At 37.5% G+C, this 25,112-nt stretch overlaps 1 protein-coding gene across 3 annotated transcripts; it reads right to left on the bottom strand.

Annotated features, from left to right (window-relative positions):
- LOC18422075 (Molecular chaperone Hsp40/DnaJ family protein) lies at window positions 1-24,895 on the bottom strand. Of its 3 annotated transcripts, none has more exons than XR_016054783.1 (11): window positions 24,296-24,895; window positions 23,502-23,570; window positions 17,167-17,262; window positions 16,925-17,049; window positions 15,650-15,845; window positions 8,004-8,265; window positions 3,909-4,038; window positions 1,156-1,316; window positions 866-942; window positions 659-773; window positions 1-253 (listed from the first exon to the last, which is right to left on the bottom strand). XR_016054783.1 is itself a non-coding variant. In XM_006826842.4 (11 exons), exons 1-11 carry the CDS (start codon window positions 24,623-24,625, stop codon window positions 67-69), a joined length of 1,662 nt encoding a protein of 553 aa, XP_006826905.2. In that variant the 5' UTR covers window positions 24,626-24,895; the 3' UTR covers window positions 1-66. The 3 variants fall into 3 exon arrangements, 1 of the variants encoding a protein (XP_006826905.2); XR_016054782.1 differs by having other exon boundaries at window positions 8,047-8,265; XM_006826842.4 differs by having other exon boundaries at window positions 8,090-8,265.
- Window positions 24,896-25,112: the final 217 nt, after the last annotated feature.

The raw sequence follows: 25,112 nt of genomic DNA, 5'->3' as shown, positions 1-25,112 counted from the left end.
TAAGCAAAAAACTCACTAAATAGGCCAACAAAGATGTTCACAAACATACATTACTTGCTATCTAAATCAATCAAATTGAAACATCTGTTTCAGTTTGCTGGAAACAATTCTCATTATCAATGAACAAGAGATAATAATTAGAATAAATACCGAAGGGAATATACCAAAAGGACCAGATTTAGCGAGAGGGTTCCTGGTATGGGGCAACAATTCTAAGCTCATTGATCCAAACTTGGTTTCAGATCGTTTGGGCCTGCATATAGAGATTATCATGACAAAAACTACTCCAAAGCAATACAAGAAATGGGCTTTTGAAAAACACAATAACTTGAACACTAATTTTCCACACTCTTTGTGGTCTTTATTTCTGATGTATAAGGGAAAGCTGAAGTCGTGCAATTCTTGTAGAATGGAAAAAGAATAAGAAAAGAAAACCAAAGTACCCCTCATCCACAGGAATTAGCCACGCCAATGGCTAATTTCCATTAAAAAAAAAGACATGCTCTCTATGCCATTATCTAGAATTACCTAGCCTGCAGTTAACTCTCCACTCATGCAATACATAGATTGAGCAATCAATAATTAATAAGAGAATAGCATATCATGAAAACCAAAATTAAGGAATCATGCGGTAAAAAGTATAGTATGTATTGCCTACCTGAAAAGTTTCTTAATAGACTTCCAGAAGGAATTTCCTGCGTTAATCTCTTGCATGGGAACATGGTCTCGTGGGCTTCCTTTCTTTCTACTGGCTTGTTTCCCTTGAAGGCTTTCTGAATAAGTGCACAGTGCCACAACCATAAGTTATATTTTGAGGAAGGGAAGCAAACACAAAAGACTCTTTCACAGAAGCAAATTGCAGTACCATCTGATGTTTTGGAACTAAATTTACTGGATGTCCTGAAAGAAGCCAACTGTTCAATGAGCTTGCGCTCTTCATCACTGAAGAGAAACGAGAAAAGCAGAGTTAGGTATATTATGGCATATAACAGGTTGTGGGATTCCTCTTTACATGGGGTTCCTTTTACAGAGTTGTTCACTCACATATTCCATGGAATGGAAATTGCTTCAAGTGCTGGAAAATCGAAACTGATCTAAGCCACAGTGGAATAGTTATTAGCAAAATGGTGAGCAACAGAGAGCTTTAACTTGAACCTGATATTTTTTGGGATGACAACATTCACTACAAAATGATGATCGCCTCGATTAGAGGGTTTCTTGAGATGTGGAACACCCATATAGGGCATCTTTATTGACTCCCCAGGCTGGATTCCTGGAGGAATTGTAAGCTCCTTCAAACCCTCTACAGTCTCTACCTGAGATGAAGCGCAAATTTTGATATTAGAGGAACTCACAAACAATACTCGTCAAAAAAAAGAAAACGAAGTCATGAACAATATTTTAGAAATGTAGTGTCCACAATCATCCATAGTTTCATGAGCTGAAGTAGAGGTGGTGTTAAAGAATGAACTTCAGCAAAATGATATCTTTAAACATCTCATTCCAAAATAGTTGCCTTTTATCCATTTAAAATATCAGTACTCTATACAAGAAGCACTTTAACTAAACACCAAAATCTTCACACAAATAAAGAGAGATAAAATAATAAAATACAAAAAATGATCCTGCAGGAAGTAGAAAATATAGCGGATACCATCTAAATCTGGAAGAATAAAAAAAAACACTATATGGGAACTCAGATAATAAAACTTCTTTCAACTCGAAAGACAGATGAATACTGCTCAGAGAATCTTTACAGATAAATTGTAAACAAAGAAAAAGAAAAATAAAAAAAATTATGCAATACTGCAGTTTAAATTCAAGACTCCAAATTAGGAAGCAAAATATCCTTCTGTTTGTATCTTAGTTGAACTGTTCATCTGAACTTCTTGTTTGGCCAAAGGAACTAGCATATTAAAATTTGGCTTTATAGAAATAGAGAAGCAACTGTACAGGATTTGCTTTGCTGCCATACCTAAAATCACTGAAGAGAAAGGTTATGGGGCTTGAGCTGCCAGTTTCTAATGGCAAGGGCACCTGCCAAGAATGGTTGTTTAGAAAAACCTTCGTCTTTCTTCCCTATTCCTTTTCTTCTCTTTCTGGTAGACAACTTTGGTTTGTACAAGGGACAAAAGATGATCCTTTTACCTCCCTATACGCCCTTTTAGCTCCATATAAAAACTGGGCATTAATACAATGGACCAAAGGCCATAGGAAAAGAAAGAACTTCACAAAAACAGGATATTGCATATTCAGAAAATTGAAAATCAGGATAAAGGCTTTGCTGGCATTCAATATTTTGGGATTGGATATTATCCTAATATGCATTTTCTTGTGTCGGCATGACTGTTTACCTACATATCAGAAATTTCATAGATTTGAAATTTTTGATGGGTAACAAACTTCGAATTTGTTAATCTTTCTTATTTGGGGCATGTTTGATTCGTTCCTAGCTTGTAATCTCTCGCTCTCGCTAACCTAGAAGTGAATGCCATTCATTTAAGAAAACAGAAATCCAATGTTAGAGATGGAGAGGATTCTACCCTCAGAAGATTGGAATTCAATCCCATAACAAAGGCCCATAGTTTTAAGAGGTTTAACATCAGAGTTCAAATCTAAAGGACCCAATGTTCGGAATGCTGGGGTTCAGTCAGAAAACCAAGATCCAGATCTCACAAACCTGTGGCATTTGATGTTTTTCACTTAAATGCGGGTTGGAATGTTAGAAGTGGAGAAAATAGGGTCGGAACCTTATTGGGGGCCCTTCGAAATCCCCCTTGTCCCCTCAAACTTGTTTTCCAGCTGTGGAAAAACACTAGTCAGATTCACCGAGTCCCGAGAGACTAGGGGAGGACTTGGGATTCGACCCGAGTCCGACCAAAAACTCGCCAAGTAGTTATAGTGACTAGACAGTTTTTTTCATTACAGAGTCACCATCCTCTGGAACTGGCACCTTGCCAGTTCCTGTTGACTCAGATTAATCTGAATTCGACTCGCGTAGTTTTAAACATTGATTTTCTTCAGAAAGTCGAACTTTAGGGAAAAATAATCTCTGAAGTCCCAAACCCTCAACAGTAAACCCTAGTAAATGCGCACGTGGACAAAAAGTGGCATTTGACAGACTGGAAGAAATGTGGATATCCTTCAAATATTATTCGGCTTTTAGAGAGAGGTATGGGAATATTAGGTGCAACCAGAAAGAGAAAATCGTATATGCCCAGAGAAAGAACTAGGTATATTGAGAGAGAATTATGGGATATGCTGACAGATGGGGAAAGAAATGGGAGTATGTGTTGATTGGGAAGGTCGAATATGAGGGAAGTCGAGAAATCAAATATAACAAGTAGTACACAAATTTAACCTGTCCATTGCAGAGAGACCTCATACAAGATAAAGTACATGACTTTTTTTGTACAGAAAAGTACATCAAGATAGAATCCATTACAAAAAAAAATCATTGAATTTTGTTACAATTTGCCTCCTGAAAAGCTTGTTCTTGCAAGAGATTTTAAATGTACCGAAAGTATGCAATAATAAATTAATCAAAATCTGTGTTTTATTATCAAGTCCTTGCTCAAAAAATCTTAATTAGATCCTGTTTGTTGCACATATCTAAAATCTCGTACCATAACCATTTCATAACTATGGGTCAGGTCAAAGCAAGTTAAGAGTCCATTTTATCTGAGTTCCCATAATTACTTTAGGTGTAATTTCATATCATTATGACCAGCAAACACTAGTGATCAAGGTAGGAAAATCGGTAAGCAAGTAACAGCAAATGGGCAGCTACAATAACTTGCAAACCCCAGTACATTGATGCTCAAGCACACTTCTACTGCCAGAAGTACACAAGAGTACAGAGAATGGTTCCATCCAACTCACAAGTTTATAGATGCAATGCAAATTACCTCGACTATGGTCCCAAGAAGAGCCTCTGTATAGCCAATTGTTATATTCGAGTACAGGTTAAGACCTTCCCTTTGAATTCCAGGCTTTTCATTGATATGGAGATATACATAAAGGTCGCCGATTCTTCCCCTGTACACAACAATAAATCTTAAGGACGTGATATTATTTTGAGCTACCTAATGTCAAAGCTCACATCGTATTTTTTTTGTTGAGAAAGTTAACCTATAAACTTCACATCGTATTGTCGACCAGCAAAAGTGAAAAAGCAGGAAACTCTCTCACAACCAGGAAAACATTATGCAAAACCCACAAGAGGAGATTTAACATAGATCACATCTCATCAGAGAAACAGAGAAAATGAAGTTCAGGTGCCTCTATCAAAAAAGTTTGATCATGAGATAAGAATGGTAATAGAAGTACAAAAGATACCTAACCATCAAGTACTACAAGTCCAGACACTTGGTAAATATCAATCACACAGTTGACTATGCTAGCATGTTGGGCCCAGAAGTTAATAAATCCCACCCCAATCCAGCTAATTATCTATGAAGTTTTTGGAAAGAATTAGCCAAAATCTGGCAAGCTTAGCTGATTTTGCGTTCATTGTAAGGTTTGTAGCTATTGGAGGGTCCTTTACGTTATTGTACCCTAGCAAAACAGCAAGGTTTATGCTGGGTATTTTGGCCTTCAAAGGCCTTTTCTCCGGGGGCTTTCCCCCATGTAGAGCGGCCATGCGATATCGCACATCCCAGTTTTGAGTGACCGTGTGGATTAGTCAATCAATGAGCTCTATGTTATTTAAAGTTGTGTTACTCATGCTTTTATGATTACTCCAGGGAGAGTGGACCCAGAAAGAGTGGGAGTATTGGACTCCATGGATGAAAAAGCACTGCGAGTGTTGGGCTTTACTTGGATGGAGGTCTTTGAAGCAAGGCTTTACTTCAGTATAGAGCAAGCATGAGAACGCTATACTCAGATGAAAGTGGCCAATAGAGCAGGACTCTATATGGATTAAAGTGGCCATTACAGCAGGTTGGAGCTGGACTCCATCTGGGACATCTAGGCTCCATCACTCTTGCCTGGGCATTCTATTAGGGCTTAGCCAGATGGAGTGGACCCTCAACTTGGGCTGAATGGGATTACTATCTATGATGCTCATTACTTAAGAGATCCACAGGTACCCGATCCTGAGCCAAGAGAAACCAGTACACTCCTGTGGTGTAGGATGGTGGCTTGTGAAGACAAGTGATTGAAAACCTCGACATCGCAACCTACACAGCATGCGTGTTGCTAGTTTCCTCGGGTCTTTGTGATCCTTGAGAGTTTTGGGTCTGTGTAATCCACTAACATGCATATGCCTGAAAGAGGACTCCTCACATCTTTGTGATCTTGTGTCTGGTCTTTGTGATTTGACTAGACCTTTGCGATTGCGCTTGTCCTCAAGGAGGTCACCCCAAAATCTGTATCTACACTGTGGTGCCTCTAGGTCTTGGCTAGCGTTGATAGGCCAATCTGAGCTCCTTAAAATGGAGCTATGTGGATCATGAGTGTGTTGGATTGGTTAGTGGTCTACGTGTGACTAAAGTATAGTCATGGAATGCCTTGTTGACGATCTTGTTTCATTGCTAGCCCACTCTTCCAATGGTTTTACATGTGGCTTCTCAAGTTTTAAGGAAAATAAATATAGTTTTATTTTCTCTTTTTAACAACCTTAATTATGCATGATGAATTTTGTTTTAGAACACAGGTATTTCAAAATAAAATTATTTTCTAAAATAGGGATAGTTTGAAATCTATTAATTCTTTACAGAGAATACCAATTTGAGGGTTTCATGGAAAATGAGTGGAGCACAGGGCGTGCACGATTTTGTGGGCCTCATGTGGGTGACACAGCAAGAAAGTCATGTTGACCCCACTTGCCATGGGGTGCCATGTGGCCTGCAAATCGAAAGAGAGAAAGTGCATGGAAGTCCTTGCTCTTCTAGGTAGTGTGTGGAGCCCAAATTTGACTTTTATGTGTAATATGATTCTGAGATTTCCAATGGTGGTTAAATTTGGTTAGTTGCAAGGATTTCGAAAATACAAAGTTGGATAGGATTGGATCTTCAAGAAGATTTCCTGTTCACATAGGAACTATCACATGGAATCTAATTATAATATGGAAATCTCTTGGAATGGTCCGATGGAATCCAACTTGGACGATAAGATTGTTGGAATGTCATTCCTCCTAATGCTGAAAATCCTCCTTGATTCACAATGGATGGCTAGTATTTAACCACTCACACCCAACAATATCTCCTATTAGATGTGGAAGTCAAAAGTCCAAAGGTCAATACAAGGTTGTAGCTCCACACTCCTATGACACATGGTCATCCTGTGTAAGAAAGATCATAAGGGATGGGGCGTGAGGCTTCTAGGATTCTTTCTAGGTGTTGATCACATGATTCACAAGCGGAGGCTGTACCATGGGATGTGATAGGCATGGAAGAAGGCATGCTCCTCTTTCAATCAGCATGCAAGCAACTGGCGTTTCCATCTCCAAGTGAACTTCTTTGGCTTTCCTTCATGGCAAATAAAGTTGATGACTTCTGTTATGAGCTGAACATGATCATGAAAAAAAGGTATCCAGAGCAGGGTTGTGGAGAGATACGTTACAACAGTGAAGAACATGGTGCATGAAAGGAGAAGATGGTGTGTGAAGGCCAAGTCTCGAATCTGCAAAAGCTGCAAGACTGTTAGCGCAAATCCTCTTCCAAGTTATCCATGATTAAGGCATTCCTGAGATCAAACAGTGACTGTTATAGTAGCAAAAGGCATCAAAAAAAGATGAGGAGATTCACCCATGAAAACCATGGTAAGCACAATCAGGCCTGTGCAGTACACTTAGACTGCCATCTAGGGGCATCAAAGGCCTAATATTGTAACCACCACACCATCCCAGGTTTGAGAAGGTATCATAGGCCTTCAAAGAGGTTTCTCCATGTTGAAAACAGGGGAAAAACCTTCCCCAAGTATGGTCATGAAACAGGGTAAAGGAAAGTGTTCTCCAGGGCTTCTATTGAGACATGCAGGAAGAGAATTTGTTTCTCTATGGGCTGCTGCTCGTGCTTGAGAAAGGAAGGTGTTTTCTGTGGCTTGAAAATCGGGGAAGATGATATTCAAGGGCTGTCACATCAGAGAAGATCAGAGAGTTCCCAGAGGTGCATGAGGGAAATTGGCAACTGAATCAGCAGGCCGTGCATGCTTGATGATGAGAAACCCTAGAGTTGAAAAGTAACCCTGGAGAGGATGGAAAACCTTATAAGCCATTTCCCTCATGGTACTTGAGCTAATTTTGAGTTGAGTTGGTGACTATCCCTGGTTCCATGCACCATCAATCTGTTGAGATCCAATGTGGGGTGAACCAAGTCCCAGGGGTTGACTTCAGGCAACTCTAAGAAGTCCACTGTTTTTGTTAATTTCTTTTTGTTATTTACAAGGTGGGAATATGGATGCAACCAGATCCTAATAGACTATAAGTGTGTTTTTTTTAAAAAAAAAAATGTTTTTGCTGTAGAAACATCTATTAAAGAATTTGGTAGCATGTGCATGGTGGGCTTGCCAATACAAGCAATAAGAGTAGTTAGAGAAGTTCTCCGGAATTCGGTATCTAGCCAGCACCACTACAACTACACACATTTAAATATACTTTATCTTCATCAAAATATGCAATATTATCCAGTATGGTATCAATATATTTTGCAATTTAGATTTAGTAATCAATTCATGAAGTTCTATTATTGCACTTTGGTTCTTCAAAACCAGAGGACCAGTAGAATTACACCAATATTAGATGAGAAAAATATAGAAAAAGAGAATATCAAATTTGCTTTTGATCAACTAGAAAAAAGGTGGTCCCTATTAGCATTTCCAAAAAAATCCCAGTGAGATGGCTCGGGCATACTAGTTTACATAGTGGCTAGTTTAATGAACAACTAATCTTTTGTCCACTTTTTACTCCATTTCCAAGTATTTATGTTATATTTGCAAAAAGTAGGAATACTACAACATGAAGAAATATGAGACACACAGTTAACCTGGCCAAATTTATATACCATATCACAGAAGGCAAACAGAAACGAGGTGCCTGAATTATACATAAACATTGCATGGAAGGGCGTCAAGTCGATCAAAAGCCTGCCTTTTCTTATCAAAGTGTCCTTCTCCCTGAACTTGAATGGTCATTCCGTCACTAACACCTGCAGGTACCTCTACTTTGATAGTTCGCTTTAGTTGAACCCTACCATTGCCCTTACATCTATGACACCGATCAATGATCACTTTGCCCTCACCACCACAACTTGAGCAAGTAGATACCTAAAAGTCAAAATATGAAAAACTTTATGCAGACTAGAAACAAAAACTAGTTAACCAAACAAAACAAAAAGAGTATTAATGTTCAGCAGATTATAAAGCAACAGGACAAATTAAGGTCTTAAACAAAAAAGAGTGTTGCAAAATCATAAACTAATAGGAATTATAGCACAAGCATAATTTCATCACACATATCCACAACCAATCATCACAAGTTATAGGATGGAGTTCACAGATGCATAGTGTGAACTAGACTGGTATAACGGATAATGCTTTTTCTTTTTTTGTTTTCTTTTGACTCTTCGTATAATGAATAATGTTACACCATTGTGCTCACTAAAGGGCTGTTTGGATACCTAGAAATATATTGTCTGTGAAATACATTACTAGCGTAATACATTACTGTGTAGTACATTATCTGCAAATAGATTGTTACTGATTGGGTAGTATTTAAATGCATCCTCGGAAATACATGGCTACTGTGTGGTTATGTCTGAAAGAAATATGGGAAATTCATTACCAACATTTTATCAGCACTTGCCCATAAACTATCATTTCTTTCTTTTTTTTGTCACAAAATTCCACTGAAATGTGGAATTAAAGTCATCATCACATAATTCCAAAAAGATTTTCTAATAATAACATCATCACCATTCCAAAAAGATTTTCTAATAATAACTTGTACCATTCTAAAGTCATCATCACACAATTTCTTACTTATTTTGCATGCCGATGGCACTTATATGGAATCATATGTCTTCTCACATGATTAGACTTTGGTTTCAACATGATAAGTCATTGGAATAATATGATTGGAATAACATGTTTTTATTGTGATAAGCCTTATTTTTATTTATTTTTTATAGAAGTCTTTCAAATGTCTATCTATATAATTTCAAATAAGAAATAAATTTATGATACCAAATTAAAAATCTTTATGGTACAAGTTAAAAAATGGGAAGAAGTTGGATTAGTAAACTAGATGGTTTGGTAATTGCAGTATAAAATTTTGAGGTATTGGCGGATTATTTCAATTGAGCTTTTACTAATCTCTTATGAGGATTATGTTGGGTGAAATTTTTTATTATAATTGTGTTGTATAATTTCTTATGTTGAGTGAAACTTTTTATTATAATTGTGTTGGGTAATTTCTCATTGATTAGATATGCTAAGGAGAGAGGGAGAATGGAAAAAGTACAGATGAGAGAGTAAGGGAGCTTAAAACAAAAAAAAAAGGAAAAACTACAAATGAGAGGAAGGGGCTTAAAAAAAGAAGGAAAAAGTACATATGAGAAGGGGCTTAAAGATAAAGAGGCTTAAAAAAGGAGGAAAAAGTACATATGAGAAGGGGTTTAAAGAGAGAGGTTATTAGGGTTCAAGAGAGAGGGGATGGGCTTAGAGAGGGAGGGAGCACCTATGAAAACCGAGTAGGCGGGTTGGCATTTTATTAAGCTGAGATAGGGCAGAGAGACGCACGTGAAAGATTTCTAAAGATTACCTGTCAAGCATGTAATAGATTTTCACCTTTCGGTGCACGTAATGTGTTTCATGATTTTTGGGGAAATCTCGGGTAATCTCTTTCTATTTTCTTACTATAAAGTGTACCCAAACGGTGGAAATGTCATATTTCCTCGTAATAGATTGTCATGTAATAGATTTTCAGGTACCCAAACGGCCCTTAAAATATATATATATATATATATAACAAAGCACACTATATGGAGAAAATATTTGCACCAAAACTTTGACTATACAAGACCACAACACTTTAAAATCATTGTTTACAAACCCAGCGGTTTAAGCCTGGATTCGCCTGGCTCACCCAATCAGGTCCACCCCCAAGCCAACTTAAAGAAAAGTCGTTACTGGATTTGATCATTTTTAGGGTCCCGTACCTGTAGAAAGAATGGAACTCAAAACGTCATGTTGTGGCATCCACCCTAACCACTTATGCCTTGAGTCCATTTCTACTGGGTTTGATCATTTTTTTCCAACAATAATAGCCTTTACAATATAAAATTCCTAAAAATTAAAGAAATACCCATCTGATTTCCCACGAGGTTGCTGGGTCCACAAAAATCCATTGACACATCAGCACTTGAACATGATTCAACTCACACCGAAATTCCAATGGCACATGGTTGACTTAATAGTCCACATATGATGTATTTTTCACCATGAGAGAAACAGCTAACGATGTCAAGTCTGAAGGACATCGGAAAGTAGCAAGCACAAATTGTCTTCAAAAGAGATCATGCTAATCAACATGGCCAACTTTTATGTTGCCATTTAATAAGTTTTAAACCTTCAAGGAAAGTGTTGGATGGATTCTAGGGTGCCATAAACTCCTAATTCAATAGAAAAGATTTCGTAGTTTCAAGCTTGGAATCAAAGAAGTGAAAAAAACGACACTCTAAGTGGGATATTTTGGTCCCAAAGACCAAGGTGCATATTCACTGATGGTAGAAATGATTCTCCAAATTTCCAGAATAAGGCTCAAGAAGCTGTTTGAAACCATATAAAGATTTATGAAGTCTATAAACAAAAGGTACCTATGAAAGCAGAAGTATTGCTGGTGGATGCAAGTTCACTACATAATAGCAAAACCTGTTCTTCACAACAAACAGAATACATGCCACAACTACATGGAGAAGGAGCAAAAGTCACCTTATAATCAATACAAGCCTGTTGATTGAATCCCTCTGCAACAAATCGTTTGTTCAATTGATCCATGAACAAATCTGTTCAGTCTTAATTTTAATAACCCACTCCCAGCCATTGCGTCTTTTCCAGGAGGGATATGAGTGAGAACTTTTGTGTGATTCCACTAAGAGGTTTCATTGTTCATCGATTGTTCCCAGCAAGCATAAAATACTGCTTGGTATAAAGAAGGCCTAGAAATGAGTTTCAGGGTTGCAAGAAAGGAAGAATATGAGGAGAAAAACATGGAAAATGAATATTAAAGACATGGTGTCTGGTGGTAATCTTGTTCAATGTATCACAAAATAACCCACCTAGGTGCCCCCTAGGCATTGGTGCCCTAAGACCCTGCCTTGTTAAGACCGAGCGTCGTATGTGGGGTTGTCTAGGCACCACGTAGGCAGCCACCAAGCTCCCCAACTGACGGTGGAAATAGGCCCTTGAACAAGGGTAATAATGGTCTCCTCCACCCCCCACCCTCCAAACAGAAAAAAGGGGTGTACAAGGGTTTTGGAGGAATATTTGGTGCATCGAGGTTTTCTCACTTGTTTTATTACATTTTTAAAAAATCAAAATCAGGCTAGGGGTTGTTTGAGTTTTAATTTCTTTGGCTATTTATGTCATTTTTTGTTGTAAAGAATTTAGGGGTAAAATTGAAATTTTTAAATTTGAAAAGTGAAAGGACCGTGCTTTAATATTGATAAGTGTTTATTTCAAAAGCTAGCCTTTTAAGGTTTCTTTTATAAATATGTAAGTTTTGGACAATTAAAAGAAGAACAAGAACAATTGAATTTTGTGTCTTGCAAGGATATCTTTTTGTTTTTTAGGTGAACCCCTTTGAAGTCCAAAGAGAGAGGGTATATTCTCTCACCCCTCACCCTTCTTTCATATTTTTCATTTCTCAAGTTTAGTTTATTTTCTTTCACCTCTTCCCGACATCAATATTCTAACCCCTCAAAACCCATTTGTAAGCATTTAGAGTAAGACAACCCTTATAAAAACAACCATTTGAGTTTTTTTTGAAAAATAAAAAAGAATAGAAGCAGGTTGAAAATTAGACAACAAGAGGTGTAAACAAGGTGTTTCACAACCAAAGCATACCAAATTTGAACCAACTTTGTCAGGTTTTAAAGGAACAATTTATTTTGATTTTGAGATCTTGGACGTTTTGGTTCTATAACTTTTCTAGTATGGATTTGCATTTCTTGAAGGCTTTTTTCAAGATTGGGTTTTGGTTTAATGAGTTTTAATATGCGCTTTTTTTTTTTTTAGTTTCGAGTTTTGATTTTGGACCGTCTGGTTTTGTAAATTTTTCTAGTATGGATAACATTAACCACAAAAAAATGATTCCATTAACCAAAAAAAGAGGAAAAGGATTATTATTCTGGTGAGGAGGGGAGCTTGAGGTGGACCTAATTACAACTAGTAGGTAAGGGGGGTTTGGACAAAAGAAGCATTCGCCAAACTGCTATCCAGAACCGCTTCTCTCATAAAGACAGGTTTCAGGTACGCCAATGCATAACCTTATCCACGTAATAACAGGGCATTTCTTTCAATGCAACTAGCTTGAAGAGCTACCAAGCTGTGTTGGAAGCAGTTTGGGCCTAGATTGAAGGGCATTATATCCTATGGGCTCAAGAAGCCCCTGCTTAAGACGAAGGTGGATCTTACAAATAAGTATCTGAAGGCATAGGGATGCATGAGGGAAGCACAGGATGTCTATAATGACTGATTCATGAACTGATAGGCAAGGAGAAATATCATAAACTTTTTTTTGAAATATGTTAACTTGAAATATCATAAATTTTATAGTGAATTCTCCAATAAAGATTATGTTTTTGAAGCCAATTGACACTAAGAAAACACAAAATGAAGAGTTCATTTTTCAGCACAATGGACCAATGCATAGAGGTAGGCATGCCGTACGTTTTTTGGACGCACTTGGCAACACATTGCAGCGACCTCATGCTTGAGGCGATTAGTGAGTTGAAAAATGCAAGACTTGACAACCATGAAAGCAAGGGCATTACTGTTATCATACACAACCACACACAACACATAGCTATGCTGAAGAAGGTCAATAGAGAAAAGGGAGTTGGTGAGGCCAGGGATGAAGAGGTTTGCCACTTATTACTTGCCACGTCGGCTTAACAAAACAAGCTCAATACCATGCATGTCTTTGAACAATGAACAAAAAGCAGGTGGTCCAAGCATGTTGTGCGGAAGCTGGCCATTCACTACTCCTACCCCTAAGCAAATAAAATGACTCAAGAAATAAATAAAAGACATAATAAAGGGACAGATTCAACGACTATTTTGCACTTTTGCTATTGAGAACGATATTCTAGGCCACATCCCATGCAAAGGGGCAAAGGGGTAGAAGGTGTCTGAGATTGTTTTGCAACTCATTTTGCAATGGGGCGGTCTACTCCAAGCATTCAATCCTTTGGGGGAGGTGTTGCACTTGTGACTAAGAAGAAACCACCCATGAGTCATATTTACAAGGCAATAGACATTGGTAAGGAAGAGATAGTGGGAACCATGAGTATAATGGAAAACTATTCACCAATTTGGAATATTGTGGATAATAAGCGGAATATCCAAGCTACATTGGCCCTCGTATGCAGCAGGGAATTTTCTCAACCCTCGATGCTTCAAACTGATTGTGAGATTGATTTCAAGTGTTGGAATATGGTTGCATTTAACATGTGCAGCATGAAAACTCAACATAATAGAATTGAATATGTATAAGTTCCAGATGAGGAGGAAGGCAAGGACTAACCTCTATCCAGCTAACTTTAGTGCTTACTTTTAATTATGCCTTTGCGATTTCAAAACTTGAGGTACATAATAGTGATATAGTATAATACTATAACAGTGATATAGTAATCATCATCATCATCAGAGCCTTTTCCCAACAATTTGGCGACAACTACACGAATTCTAGTCTACCATTCTGCCCTATTTAGGGTCATACCCTCAGTGAGGCCATAAGTCCCCATATTTTTTTTCACTACTTCCAACCATATTCTTTGGGGCCAATAGTGATATAGGATAATACTATTATAGTGTATAAACTTGCCTTCAGTAATTTCATGGCTCTCAGAGGTAGCTCTATAAAGGGCCACAGATGGGGTAAAAGCCAAGCCCTTACAAAGGATAGCCTTCACATATTGAACATGACGCATAGCTCATTTGATTGTGAATGCAACTTTAGCTCATTTGATTTCATAATGTGTTAACTTAAATTTTTCTATCAAACCTCATAGGCCCTAAGTTGCATTATTTTGTTTGAATCCTACATTCATGAATTATCCAATATCCATATGAAAAAGAGAAGCAAACTCGAGCAAAAGAGACTAAAGGAAATTATTTATGGCAGAATTGAAGATTAAAGGAGTGCTACCAAAAGCACCTTTCAAATGTTGTATGGCTGATTAATATATTATTTCAAGTGCAGCTTTCAAGTTTGCGCAAGTTTCAATTTTCCAAATTTCTAACAATTCAAGTTCATGTCTTCTAGATTTCTAACAATTCAAGTTCATGCCTTGAAAATATGGAATGCTTCAACTGATGTTTTTATTTTTTTGATAGATGAAAACTTTATTAAGATACAAAAGAAGCTTATGGGGCTCTCATGTCATATACCCAGTTATAAAAAGATCTCCAGAAGTCTAATTAGCAAGATATAATCAAAGATTTTTAGAAGAATTTGATTCTTTCCAATCAACTTTGGACCTTTCTGCAGAAGTACATAGAGCATAGCACGCACAATCAATAACACAAACAACAATACTCCATAGCATTAACAACAACACATTCAAGAGAAATAATTGAGATAGTCACAATGGCAGACAATTCATTTGTTATACAATAATATTGTTAATATAATCTAAACATTGGGAGGAACCTGGAATTCAATTAGATTCATATAATGTTGACAATTTTCCCATGTCAAACACTCAGCAATCGAGCATCGTGATAACATAGATGCCACCTAGAAACGCAACTATGGCGTAATGACTCGAACCAAAAGAGAATGAGTTCAGCAATCCACTGGAGCCTTAGAACACTGATACACAGTAGTGAAAAAATACTAAAGCAAGCAATTTGTAAAAAGTTATCTCATTGGATTTATGAATTTAATGTAGATAATGTCCTTGACTCGTTAGAGTAGCCTCCGTTCAATATTTAACACACTGAGTTTTGAAATAGAATCACAATTTTGAATTATATATTTCAGCTATTCAGTCATAGACGGGACTTTTCATTTATATAAAGTCACATGACAAGAGAAATAAAGATACATTAGTGCAGAGGATGAAGTGCACAATCAAAACACATACTACTTCTCAGCCAAAGGATAGAGGGTGTCATCTTTGAGATAATAAGTTACAGGAATTCTAAAGCTGGCAGCTCATCATAGATTTCTTTTGGGCTTGCGTATTTAGTAGAGGTGTTGAACATGTACGAACTTTGGGCGATATGCCCCTCAGCAACTAGCAAACTAAATTAATCTTTCACAACATTACACAACAAAAGAAATAACAAACAGACATCCTCATATAATTTAGTAACTTTGTTTCAACCACGAAAAAGGGCACAAAGTTCCACCAAAAACATACTATAAACGCAACAAATGTAAACTGTACTTTAAACTTTTCCAAGTTCTCAAATGTAGATTTACCTGTGACACTACTCCAAACGAGGTTCTTTGTGATTTCATTACACCTCCACTGCCACCACAAACTTCACAGATTCTTAAACCACTGCTAGACTTTGCTCCAGTACCATTACAATCATCACATGTTTCAAAACGGGAAATATTAATGTCCTTTTGTACTCCAAATATGGATTCTCCAAAACTCAAAGGGAGATCATATCTGCATCAGCAAGAGGACAATTATATGCAAGTAATCAAGGCAAAGAGAAATCCAATATTTTTGCTAAGATTAGCATGCCAATAGTTGATCACTTCAGACAGAAGGTGCATTTTCACAATCCAAAGCATAAAAAAAACATCTGTTTAAAGAAATGAAACATAAGTCTCCAAAAAGTGCCCAAGGAGCATGACAGTAGATACAAAAACCCCATCATAGTGACCAACTTCAAAAACAGAAACCATGAAACCCAGCACCATATGTATTTAAAACAAGAAGCAAGCTAAAGTAACAACAAACGCTTACAAGGTAATAACTAAGACATAGATATACATTGAGAAAACATATCTGACATAGGATAAAACCAAGTCCAACCACAAATCTGGCAACATGTTTCCAAGTTCAACCACTCATCTGGCTACATGTTTCTATAGTCTACACTTACCCCAGAAATCCAAACTGAAATCCCAACCAAAAAATATCCTCTTAACTTGTACTACAGACATTTCTCAATAACATCCCGCAGGATATCTCTCTTGCCTTGTAATAAAAATTTCTCACCTAAAAGCTCTTGGAAAGGCATTAAGCTTTAGGAAGCCAAATTCCGATATCCACCCTATCAAGGAAGGACGGAAGGATAGTTGGAAAGAATTTTCAAGAAAATAAGACCTCCTACCCAAAATTTCAAGTTCTTGGAATTTCAAATTAGCTAAGGAAAGAACAGAAATCTGGAACATGACACTTCTTAACACCCAAGAAATTGAGAAAATGGGCTTCAAGAAAAAAGGCACATAGGTCAGCAAAGTTCATAGAAATTGCTCTGCAAAACTGTATTGATTGAATCTAGAATATTGGGTGAGAAACAAGAAACAGTAGACTTAGAAATATGGTCAAGTATTTCACAGCTGACAAAAAAATTGTAAATTACTTCACAGTTCACAATGATCATGTCCAGGACTTCTCGCCTTTTGACTTACATAAAGAAATCAATCTAGTTAATACAATGGTCGAGAAGGCTGTTTGGTTCACAAGATATATTCAGTAAAATCCACAAAGGTCACAAGTTAAAACTAACATATTACCGAATATTCGCATCCTGATGCCAGTTACTCCTGAAATTGAAGTTAGTGCCATCTAAGCCCCCTCTGCCGGCAAAAATCCCATTTGATTCACCAAAAAATGATTCAAAAATATCGAAGGGATCCACCTGTGGAAACGCAAACAATTTATTAGCTGCATAATAAGGATAAACTTAATTAATGGAATTGTGGAAACTGGAGATTTCTGTGAGCTAAGGCAGTTGCCCTTGATTTTTAATTCTTACCCCTGATGGTCGAGCACCAGATCCTTGGTATTCTCCTTTTAGACCTGCCTCACCAAAACGATCATAAGTAGATCGTTTTTCATTATCTGACAGCACCTGTAGCCAATAAATTTTTGATAGTATTTAGAAATATATTTTCAACCCGTAATGAATATATTAGTAGAAGCAAAATCCAACTTTCATATAAACAAGGAGTGGAAACAAACACGAGTGACCACAAATAATAAATGAAATCATAATTTGTGCTAGAAATGTTCCACCTGTATCGAATAAAAAAGACTCGAGTGTAACTTATCAAAATATATAGGATCATATGAGGCAGTATGCAATAAAGGCACATCTAGCTATGCATAGCCCAATTAAACTCAGCCAATGACTCATATAAGGAAATCCTAATTTGAACAATCCACAAAGATGATTCATGAAACCACTAAGTCATTTCCCTGTGTTTCAAGAGAATAATCCGCGTGGGTGCAAAGGTCAGTTATAGATGCTTGCATGTAATCAAGCAAACAACACACCTACAAGAGAAAAAGCATTCAAATGGTTTCTTTTGACTTTTGATAAATATTCAAATGGTACACCTAATTAAATAAGATTATGGATGTGTAAACTCCCCAGAGTAACTGATCTATATGTACTCTTGTTGCAGTTTGATGCAACTAGGAATAAATGCCAGTTGACAAATCATCTTCTTTACTCAATGTTAGAAAATTTGCTACCTTGCCTCTACGCAGTCGAGGCAGGCCACCATACCGAAAAAGCCGACACGCCCACCCCTCATGGCCATGTGCCTAGGCGCCTACCCTTTTCCTAGGAGGGCGCTTAGCCCACCTAGTGCTACCTGCTTAAAAGATGCCACTCCTTTTTATTGTTTTTGCTTTTATTAATTTTAAGATCAACCTCCAGGGCCTGATGGGTACCTAATTGCATTTCTCCAAGATTTTTAGGGTATATTGAAAGATTAATTCATATAAATGTTTCAAGAGTTTCATCAAAGAGGTAAATAAACAGAGCAATGAATGCAACATTTATAGCCTTAATACCCAAGAAAGAAGGGGTGGAACACATAAAAGATATCAGGCCAATCCATTTGTTTGGAGATTTCCAAAATTGCTTCATCACAGAGGAAAGACCTAGATTGTCCATGATTGATATCCTCTTCAAATTTCAAAACCATATCTCAGGAAAGTCACGGTTGGCTGCTAAGACCAATCCAAGAAGAGTGATATGGGCAGTGGCATTCAATATAGATCAACCTCTAGGGCCCGATGGGTACCTAATTGCTGTTCTTCAATATTTTTAGAGTATACTGAAAGATGAAATTGTACAAATGCTTCAAAAGTTTCATCAAAGAGGTAAAAAAAACAGAGCAACGAACACAAAGTTTAGAGTCTCGATACCCATGACAGAAGGGGTTGAAGACACAAAGGATATCAGACCAATAAGTTCGTCTGGAAGTGTATGCAAAATATCAATAGAAATCTTAGAAATGAGGCTAAAAGAGGTCCTTCCAGATGTTGTGCAAGGTAGAACCAGAAAAAAGGTCTATAACTATGTTAACTGGTCTCTTCTCAATAAGTCAACGATATATATGGCATTTGGAGATTGATGGAGATTGGAGAGGGTAGGTCATGGGAGGCATATCTCCTGTTCCCTTCTCAATCTTCATAAATGGATCCCTGAAAGGATACGTTCCAAGTTCAAGGGGATTAGGACAGGGAGACCCCCCTTTCATTTTCCAATTGTAGCAGTAGGTTTCAGACTTATAGTTCGATGCTAAAAGGGGTCTACAATAATGAGATGATGACAGGATCCAACATTGGTCATCTGAAACACGCAGATGCTACACTGATTTCCTGTGGAGAGAAAATGAAGAATATGTACCTATACTTGACATGTTTTGAGGTAGCCTCTGGGATTAAAGTGGACATGTCAAAGACTAAGTTGGTGGGTGTATCAGTCCTTGAAGAAGAGTTATAAGGACTAGAAATATGTGTAGGGTATGATACATATGAGTTTTTTCTTTCTTGACATGTCCAAAAAAAGGCACACATGGGCTTGCCACAATTCATAGGGAAGGCAAGCAGGAACGCACAATTGGGAGCAGTCCTTGAAAGATTTTAAAGTATCTTTGAAGGTTACAAATTTATCAATGGGACAAAGCATCACCCTCATCTCTACCCTTATGTTCGACAATTTATTATATATCTATGTTTTTAGTACCTTCTTCAGTAGAAAAAGACATTGAAACGCTTGGGGGATTTTGTTTTGGGGAACCCCACTGAGAACAGAGGTTTCATTTGGTGAGGTACAATAGTGTGTACAAACTGAGAAGTCAATAGGGGCTAGGAATTAGAACAACCAAATAAATGGATTGGGCACGTAGGCTTGTGGTTATGGACGCCTGCATAAAGACATGGAAGAGAAGGGTGAAAGTAATGGGTGTCCAATAACTAGGTGATAGAATTTAAAAAAATGAGAAAATGGACTTATTTAGGGATAAATTAGTTGATCAAGGAAAATGGAACACTGAAAATAATGTCAATGTAATATAGAATGAGATGGCTGACTGTATCAAGAAAGTGGCAATTGGCAAAAGAAGTTTTAGGAGAATCTAGAGGGAAAAGAAATTCCGATAATCAAATTTGGTGGTGGAGTGATGAGGTTAAAAAGGCCATTAACGAGAAACGAGAAACGATCACGTTAAAAACTTGACAATGTAATAGAAATGATCAAAACTTAGAAGAATATAAAATTGCTAAGAAAAACGCTAAACAAATAGTAAGTAAACTTAACCTTAAGGCATATGATAATCTATACAACAAACTGGGAACAAGAGAACCTGAAGAAATGTCTTCCAATTAGCAAAAATAAGAGAGAAAAAATGTAGGGATCTAAACCATATTAAATGCATTAAGAGTGAGGATCAAAGGGTCTTGATGAAGGATGACAAGATCAATGAAAGGTGGAGAGTTTACTGCCAAAAACTTTTAAATGACGAACACAGTGAGAACATAGCGGTAGAAGGAACTGTTGGTATATATGATGGCGGAGGTCATAGATACCTTTGTAGGATTAGGATGTCGGAAGTGAAAGAAGCTTTGAAAAGGATGAAGATAGGAACAACTTTCGGACCAGATGGTATCCGGATAGAGGTTTGGAGTGCATGGGGGAGATTGACATTGACTAGCTGACGAAGTTGTTCATCAAATTGTTGAGAACCAAGAAAGTGCCAGACGAATAGAGGAAAAGTATTGTCGTACCGAGTTTCAAAAACAAATGAGACATAGAGAATTGTGCGAACGATCAAGGGATCAAGCTTATGAGCCATACTATGAAGCTCTGGGAGAGAGTGATTAAGCAACGACTAAGGCATGAAACAAGTGTATTGGAAAATCAATTAGATTTTATGCCAGGAAGATCAACAACCAAGGCTATTTTCCTACTTAGACAACTGATTGAGAAGTTTAAGACGAAGGGAAAAGACCTTCATATAGTCTTTATTGATCTAGAGAAAGCCTATGATAGAGTACCTCAATATTGATTTGGCGGGTATTGGAAAAAAAAGGAGTCTCCAGACACAAAATCAAATTGGTGAGACATATGTACGATGGAGCGCTAACTAGTGTACAAACAACTAGTAGAGAGACGAGTGGGTTTTTAGTGACAATAAGTCTACATCAAGGGTCAGCATTGAGCCCGTACCTATTTGTTTTAGTTATGGACGACTTAATTAGGTACCCATAGGATGAGGTACCATGGTGCATGTTGTTCACAGATGATATAGATTTGATCGATGAGACCTGAAACAACGTCAACACAAAGTTAGAACATTGAAGGGATGCTCTAAAATCCAAATGTTTTAAAATTAGCTGGACTAAGATAGAATATATGAAATCCAAGTTTAGTAATAATAAGAGTAGAGACAAGGAAGTAGTTAAGATTGACGGCCAAGAAGTACAAAAAAGACCACACTTGCGATATCTTGGGTCGATAATCCAGGAAAATGGAGAGATTGAGGAAGATGTCGCACACATAATTAGAGCTGAGTGAGTGAAGTGGAGATGTGCAACTGGAATTTTATGTGATTGCCACAAACCTATAAAGCTGAAGGGCAAGTTCTATAGGGCAGCTGTGAGACTAGCTTTGATTTATGGGGCGGAATGTTGGGCAGACAAAAACCAACATACCCATAGAATGAGTGTAGCGGAGATAAGGATGTTGAGATGGATGAGTGGCAAGACAAGAAGGGATAGAATTCGAAATGAATTCATTCGAAAAAATTTAGACGTGGCACCAATCGGTGGCAAGATGAGAGAGAGTAGACTTCGATGGGCTGGCCATGTATGGCGCTGACCCAATACAATACCTGTTAGAAGATGCAAGTTAATTGAAGTGAAAGGATTGAAAAGGGTAAGGGGTAGGCCTAAAAGGACGTTGTTGGAAGTAGTCCGAAAAGATATGGGGACTTATGGCCTCACTGAGAGTATGGCATTTAATAGAGCAGACTGGCAGACCAGGATTTGTGTAGTCGATCCTAAATAATTGGAAAAAGACTATGATGATGATGATGAAATAAATGGATTGGGCAGTACTAGTCAAATGATGGTGGAAATCTGGATATCCCACATGTGAAAACAAGATATCAAAAGCAAATATAAGGCACACAACTCGGAATGGTCCGTGAAGGTGCTAGACTATTAGGACGGTGGAACCACCTTCAGTACCAAAAAGAGAATTCAGATCATAAATTGGAAGAAAACAATACTTGGGACCGAAAAATGCTTCGGGGAACAACCCTGAGTATGTGCGTCCGAGCTTTTCCTAGTAGCCCAGAATCTAGTGGAGGGGCTGCGAACAGCTCGGTACCCCTGCCTCAGGAGAACCCTAAAGGAGAATAAATAGAAGTATTCAAGTACATGTTGGCAGAGTTACATGGGCTCTTTTCTCAGACCAGGCAGAGAAGATCAGCTCATATGGTTCCCAGTTCCCACGGGAGAATTTCCAGTCAAATCAATGTCTCGAGTCATAACCTGGTGTTCAGAGGCAATGTCATAAACAGAGTATGGAGTATTCCTGGGCCTACTGAGAAGCAAGTCCTTGTGCTCATAATCCTTGATAAGGTGATAACTGTGGACCATATGATACCTAGAGGACTGATAATACCTAATGTATGTCTACAGTTTCAAAAAATATAAAAATAATAATATATGTCTAATGCCCAAGACGGATAGAAAAACAGTCAGCTGTATATTTCTACATTGCACCTGGGCTACAGGGTTGCAGACTTTGGTATTGAAGCAATTCAGTATTGCATGGGCACAACCACCAGCAATTAGTTCACTCTTTATACAGTGGTTTACCTACCACTGCCCAAATAGGATCAATAATGTCGTGGCTGACAATACGAGCAGTGCCATGGATGATAAAATTAGACAGGAACAGATGATGCTTCAAAAATAGAAAAATATAATTTTGAGTAGAACATCTCAGATACTAGTTACTTCCTCAAAGGGAGATTGAAAAGAGCTCATGGCCTACCAAAAACCAGTGACAAGATTAAACAGCCTCCATCCCCAGCAAGTGTGATCAAGCGAAATTTTGATGGAAGTTCAAATAGCAGCATAAAACATGCTGGTATTGGAGTAATGAAGGATTGCCAGGGAAGAATATTGAGAACATATTAAGGCCCAGTAAGTGGACAATCCGGATGAAGTAGAGGCAGGTGCTCCCCTGCTAGGTCTTTAGAATTTGGACCGTGGATGGAGTTTAATTAGTATAGAGGGAGATTCCAGCAACATGAACTGGTAGGAAAGTATCCATGGTTTTTATATGTGTGCGGAGAAGTATGGGGAAGGTGTGCTCGACAACATACATCCTTCAATCATATCGGGCGAGAGATTGATCGAGACGCAGATGTCTTGGCTAAGGAAGGAGAAACCAAAAGGAGCTCATAAGTAGAATTTCAGTGTATAGTTCTCGAGCCTCATGTACATAGACCCAGTTTTGATTCTTTTCAGTCATCATTACTCTGACTTTATTTTTCAAAAAACCGGGAAAATTACATAGGTAATGAAATTTAGCTACCAATCAAAAAGAACAAAAAGAAAAAAGAAAAAGAAAAAGAAAGATGCCTTATACATTAATTCATATAGAAAATGTGTGCAAGAAATAAAAAAGATTATGTAATCAAGATTCTGTCTTGTTTTGTAGGATAATGCAACAAAGATGAGATCACAGGAGCAATGAATCAAGGTATTTTGCAATAAGTTTTACATATATAAACATAACATATAAGCCATACATAAGGTCAGAGGCCAGTGTTTGAATACCTCATATGCAGCACCAATCTCCTTAAACTTCTCTTCTGCTCCAGAGCTCCTATTCAAATCTGGATGATACTAAAAAATAAAAGGAATCCAACAAACAAGGGAAGCAAAAATGAATTCTTTTTGAGAATAAGCAAAAATGATTTCTTTTGACATTAAAAGAAATAAAAAAGCTTACGGGCCTCCTGTAAATTATGATAAAAAAACACCTGACGTAAATTTTAAGAAATTTTTTTCCACAATATAAGAAGGTAAATATTTGAGAACGCAAACCATTGATTCGAATTAACCAATTGAGATCAGCGTAGTCGTGTCAAAAAGTGAATTAGATGGAATGCATCACATCCACTGAACTATCCAAGCTAAGTTTCTTGCACTTCCACTTCAATTAGTCCACGACAAAGGAAAATGTAAACAGCCATGCATTTGTAACTTCTGGTGTGTGTGTCTTACAATGCATTTTTATACGAAACAAGTCCTTTTATGGATAATAGTAAGCAAGACACTGAATATGATAATATAATTTGACTTAGATCCAATCACCAAAACTTCTTGAGCATCAAAGAAATATGTGCTCATGAATAATGAGAAAAACCGCAGCTATTTCAATATTTGCCGTTATCTGAGCTAACTACACCTTGAAAACTCAAACTACACCTCCAAATAGATAATTCTTGCACAGGCAAGAAAGGAATGGCATCAAAATTGTCATTATCAAAAACCAAAATTTAACCAGCACTTTCTCCATGAGAAAAAAGGCCCAAGAATAATCATTTACTATCAAATCCATTACATACCTCACGGGCAAGCTTTTTATAAGCACACTTAATCTCTTGCAAGGTTGCATTTCTCTTAACGTTAAGAGTTGAGTAATAATCAGAACCGGAAGCCCTAATCAGGTTTAATCGCTTCTTCCCTTTCAAAGCGAAGCGTGGATTTTGAATTCCGACTCTGTTTTTGAAAAACCAGGTAGCTCCATAACCCAATTCGAAGCTCATTTTATGAGAAGAAGCAATGGAGATATCGAATTTGAGCAGAAGTTTAGGTGAAGCTTGTTTTGTTGACAAGCGCATTTTAAAAAACGGGGAGTTATGATGCAGAGCGCTGAAGCAATAATTGCTCGCCATTATAGCGGACTCGTCAGTGAAATAGGGCCCGAGTCTTCATAAAGAGAATCAATTATGCCATGAAACAGCTCTGGCTTTTGGTTAAAACCTCTGTAAAACCCTAAAGAGACGAACCGCCATTTCTGAATCTCTTTGGCTGACGGTGTCGTTTATGAAGAAGCATGCTATACACGATCGCTGACTGTTCTATGGTACACGAGCGCATACGGTTTATGAATGAATTTATGCTTCGAGAGTACATGACGCCACAAATATATGAACGCAAAGTATACTGAAATGCACATGTCTATGCCCAATTAGTGGTCGTGACGATAATTACCGTCAGTCATTATATTTTACGGTGATTGGAATGAGATTGTACTTTCCCGACAAATTTCCGTTGTCTATTTAACTCACTCATCACCGTCCACCCTTACATGGACGGTGTTAGGCTGCATGACAACTAACTTTCCGATTTGAATTTGAGGAAGTTTCGTGCTTTCTATTT

Source organism: Amborella trichopoda, chromosome 4, assembly GCF_054954075.1.
Source record: "Amborella trichopoda isolate Santa Cruz 75 chromosome 4, AtrichopodaSantaCruz75HAP2 v2.0, whole genome shotgun sequence".
Taxonomy (NCBI): domain Eukaryota; kingdom Viridiplantae; phylum Streptophyta; class Magnoliopsida; order Amborellales; family Amborellaceae; genus Amborella; species Amborella trichopoda.
This window is presented reverse-complemented; position numbering and strand designations above follow the sequence as displayed.

What these genes read in the sequence shown, in the direction of transcription:
- LOC18422075 (XM_006826842.4), bottom strand. Translation starts at nt 24,625, where the DNA reads ATGGCGAGCAATTATTGCTTCAGCGCTCTGCATCATAACTCCCCGTTT. An exon ending in AGATTGGTGCTGCATATGAG is followed by an intron (nt 17,263 to 23,501) that starts GTATTCAAACAC and finishes TATTGGCTACAG; the next exon opens with GTGCTGTCAGATAATGAAAA. An exon ending in TAGTTCCAAAACATCAGATG is followed by an intron (nt 774 to 865) that starts GTACTGCAATTT and finishes GCACTTATTCAG; the next exon opens with AAAGCCTTCAAGGGAAACAA.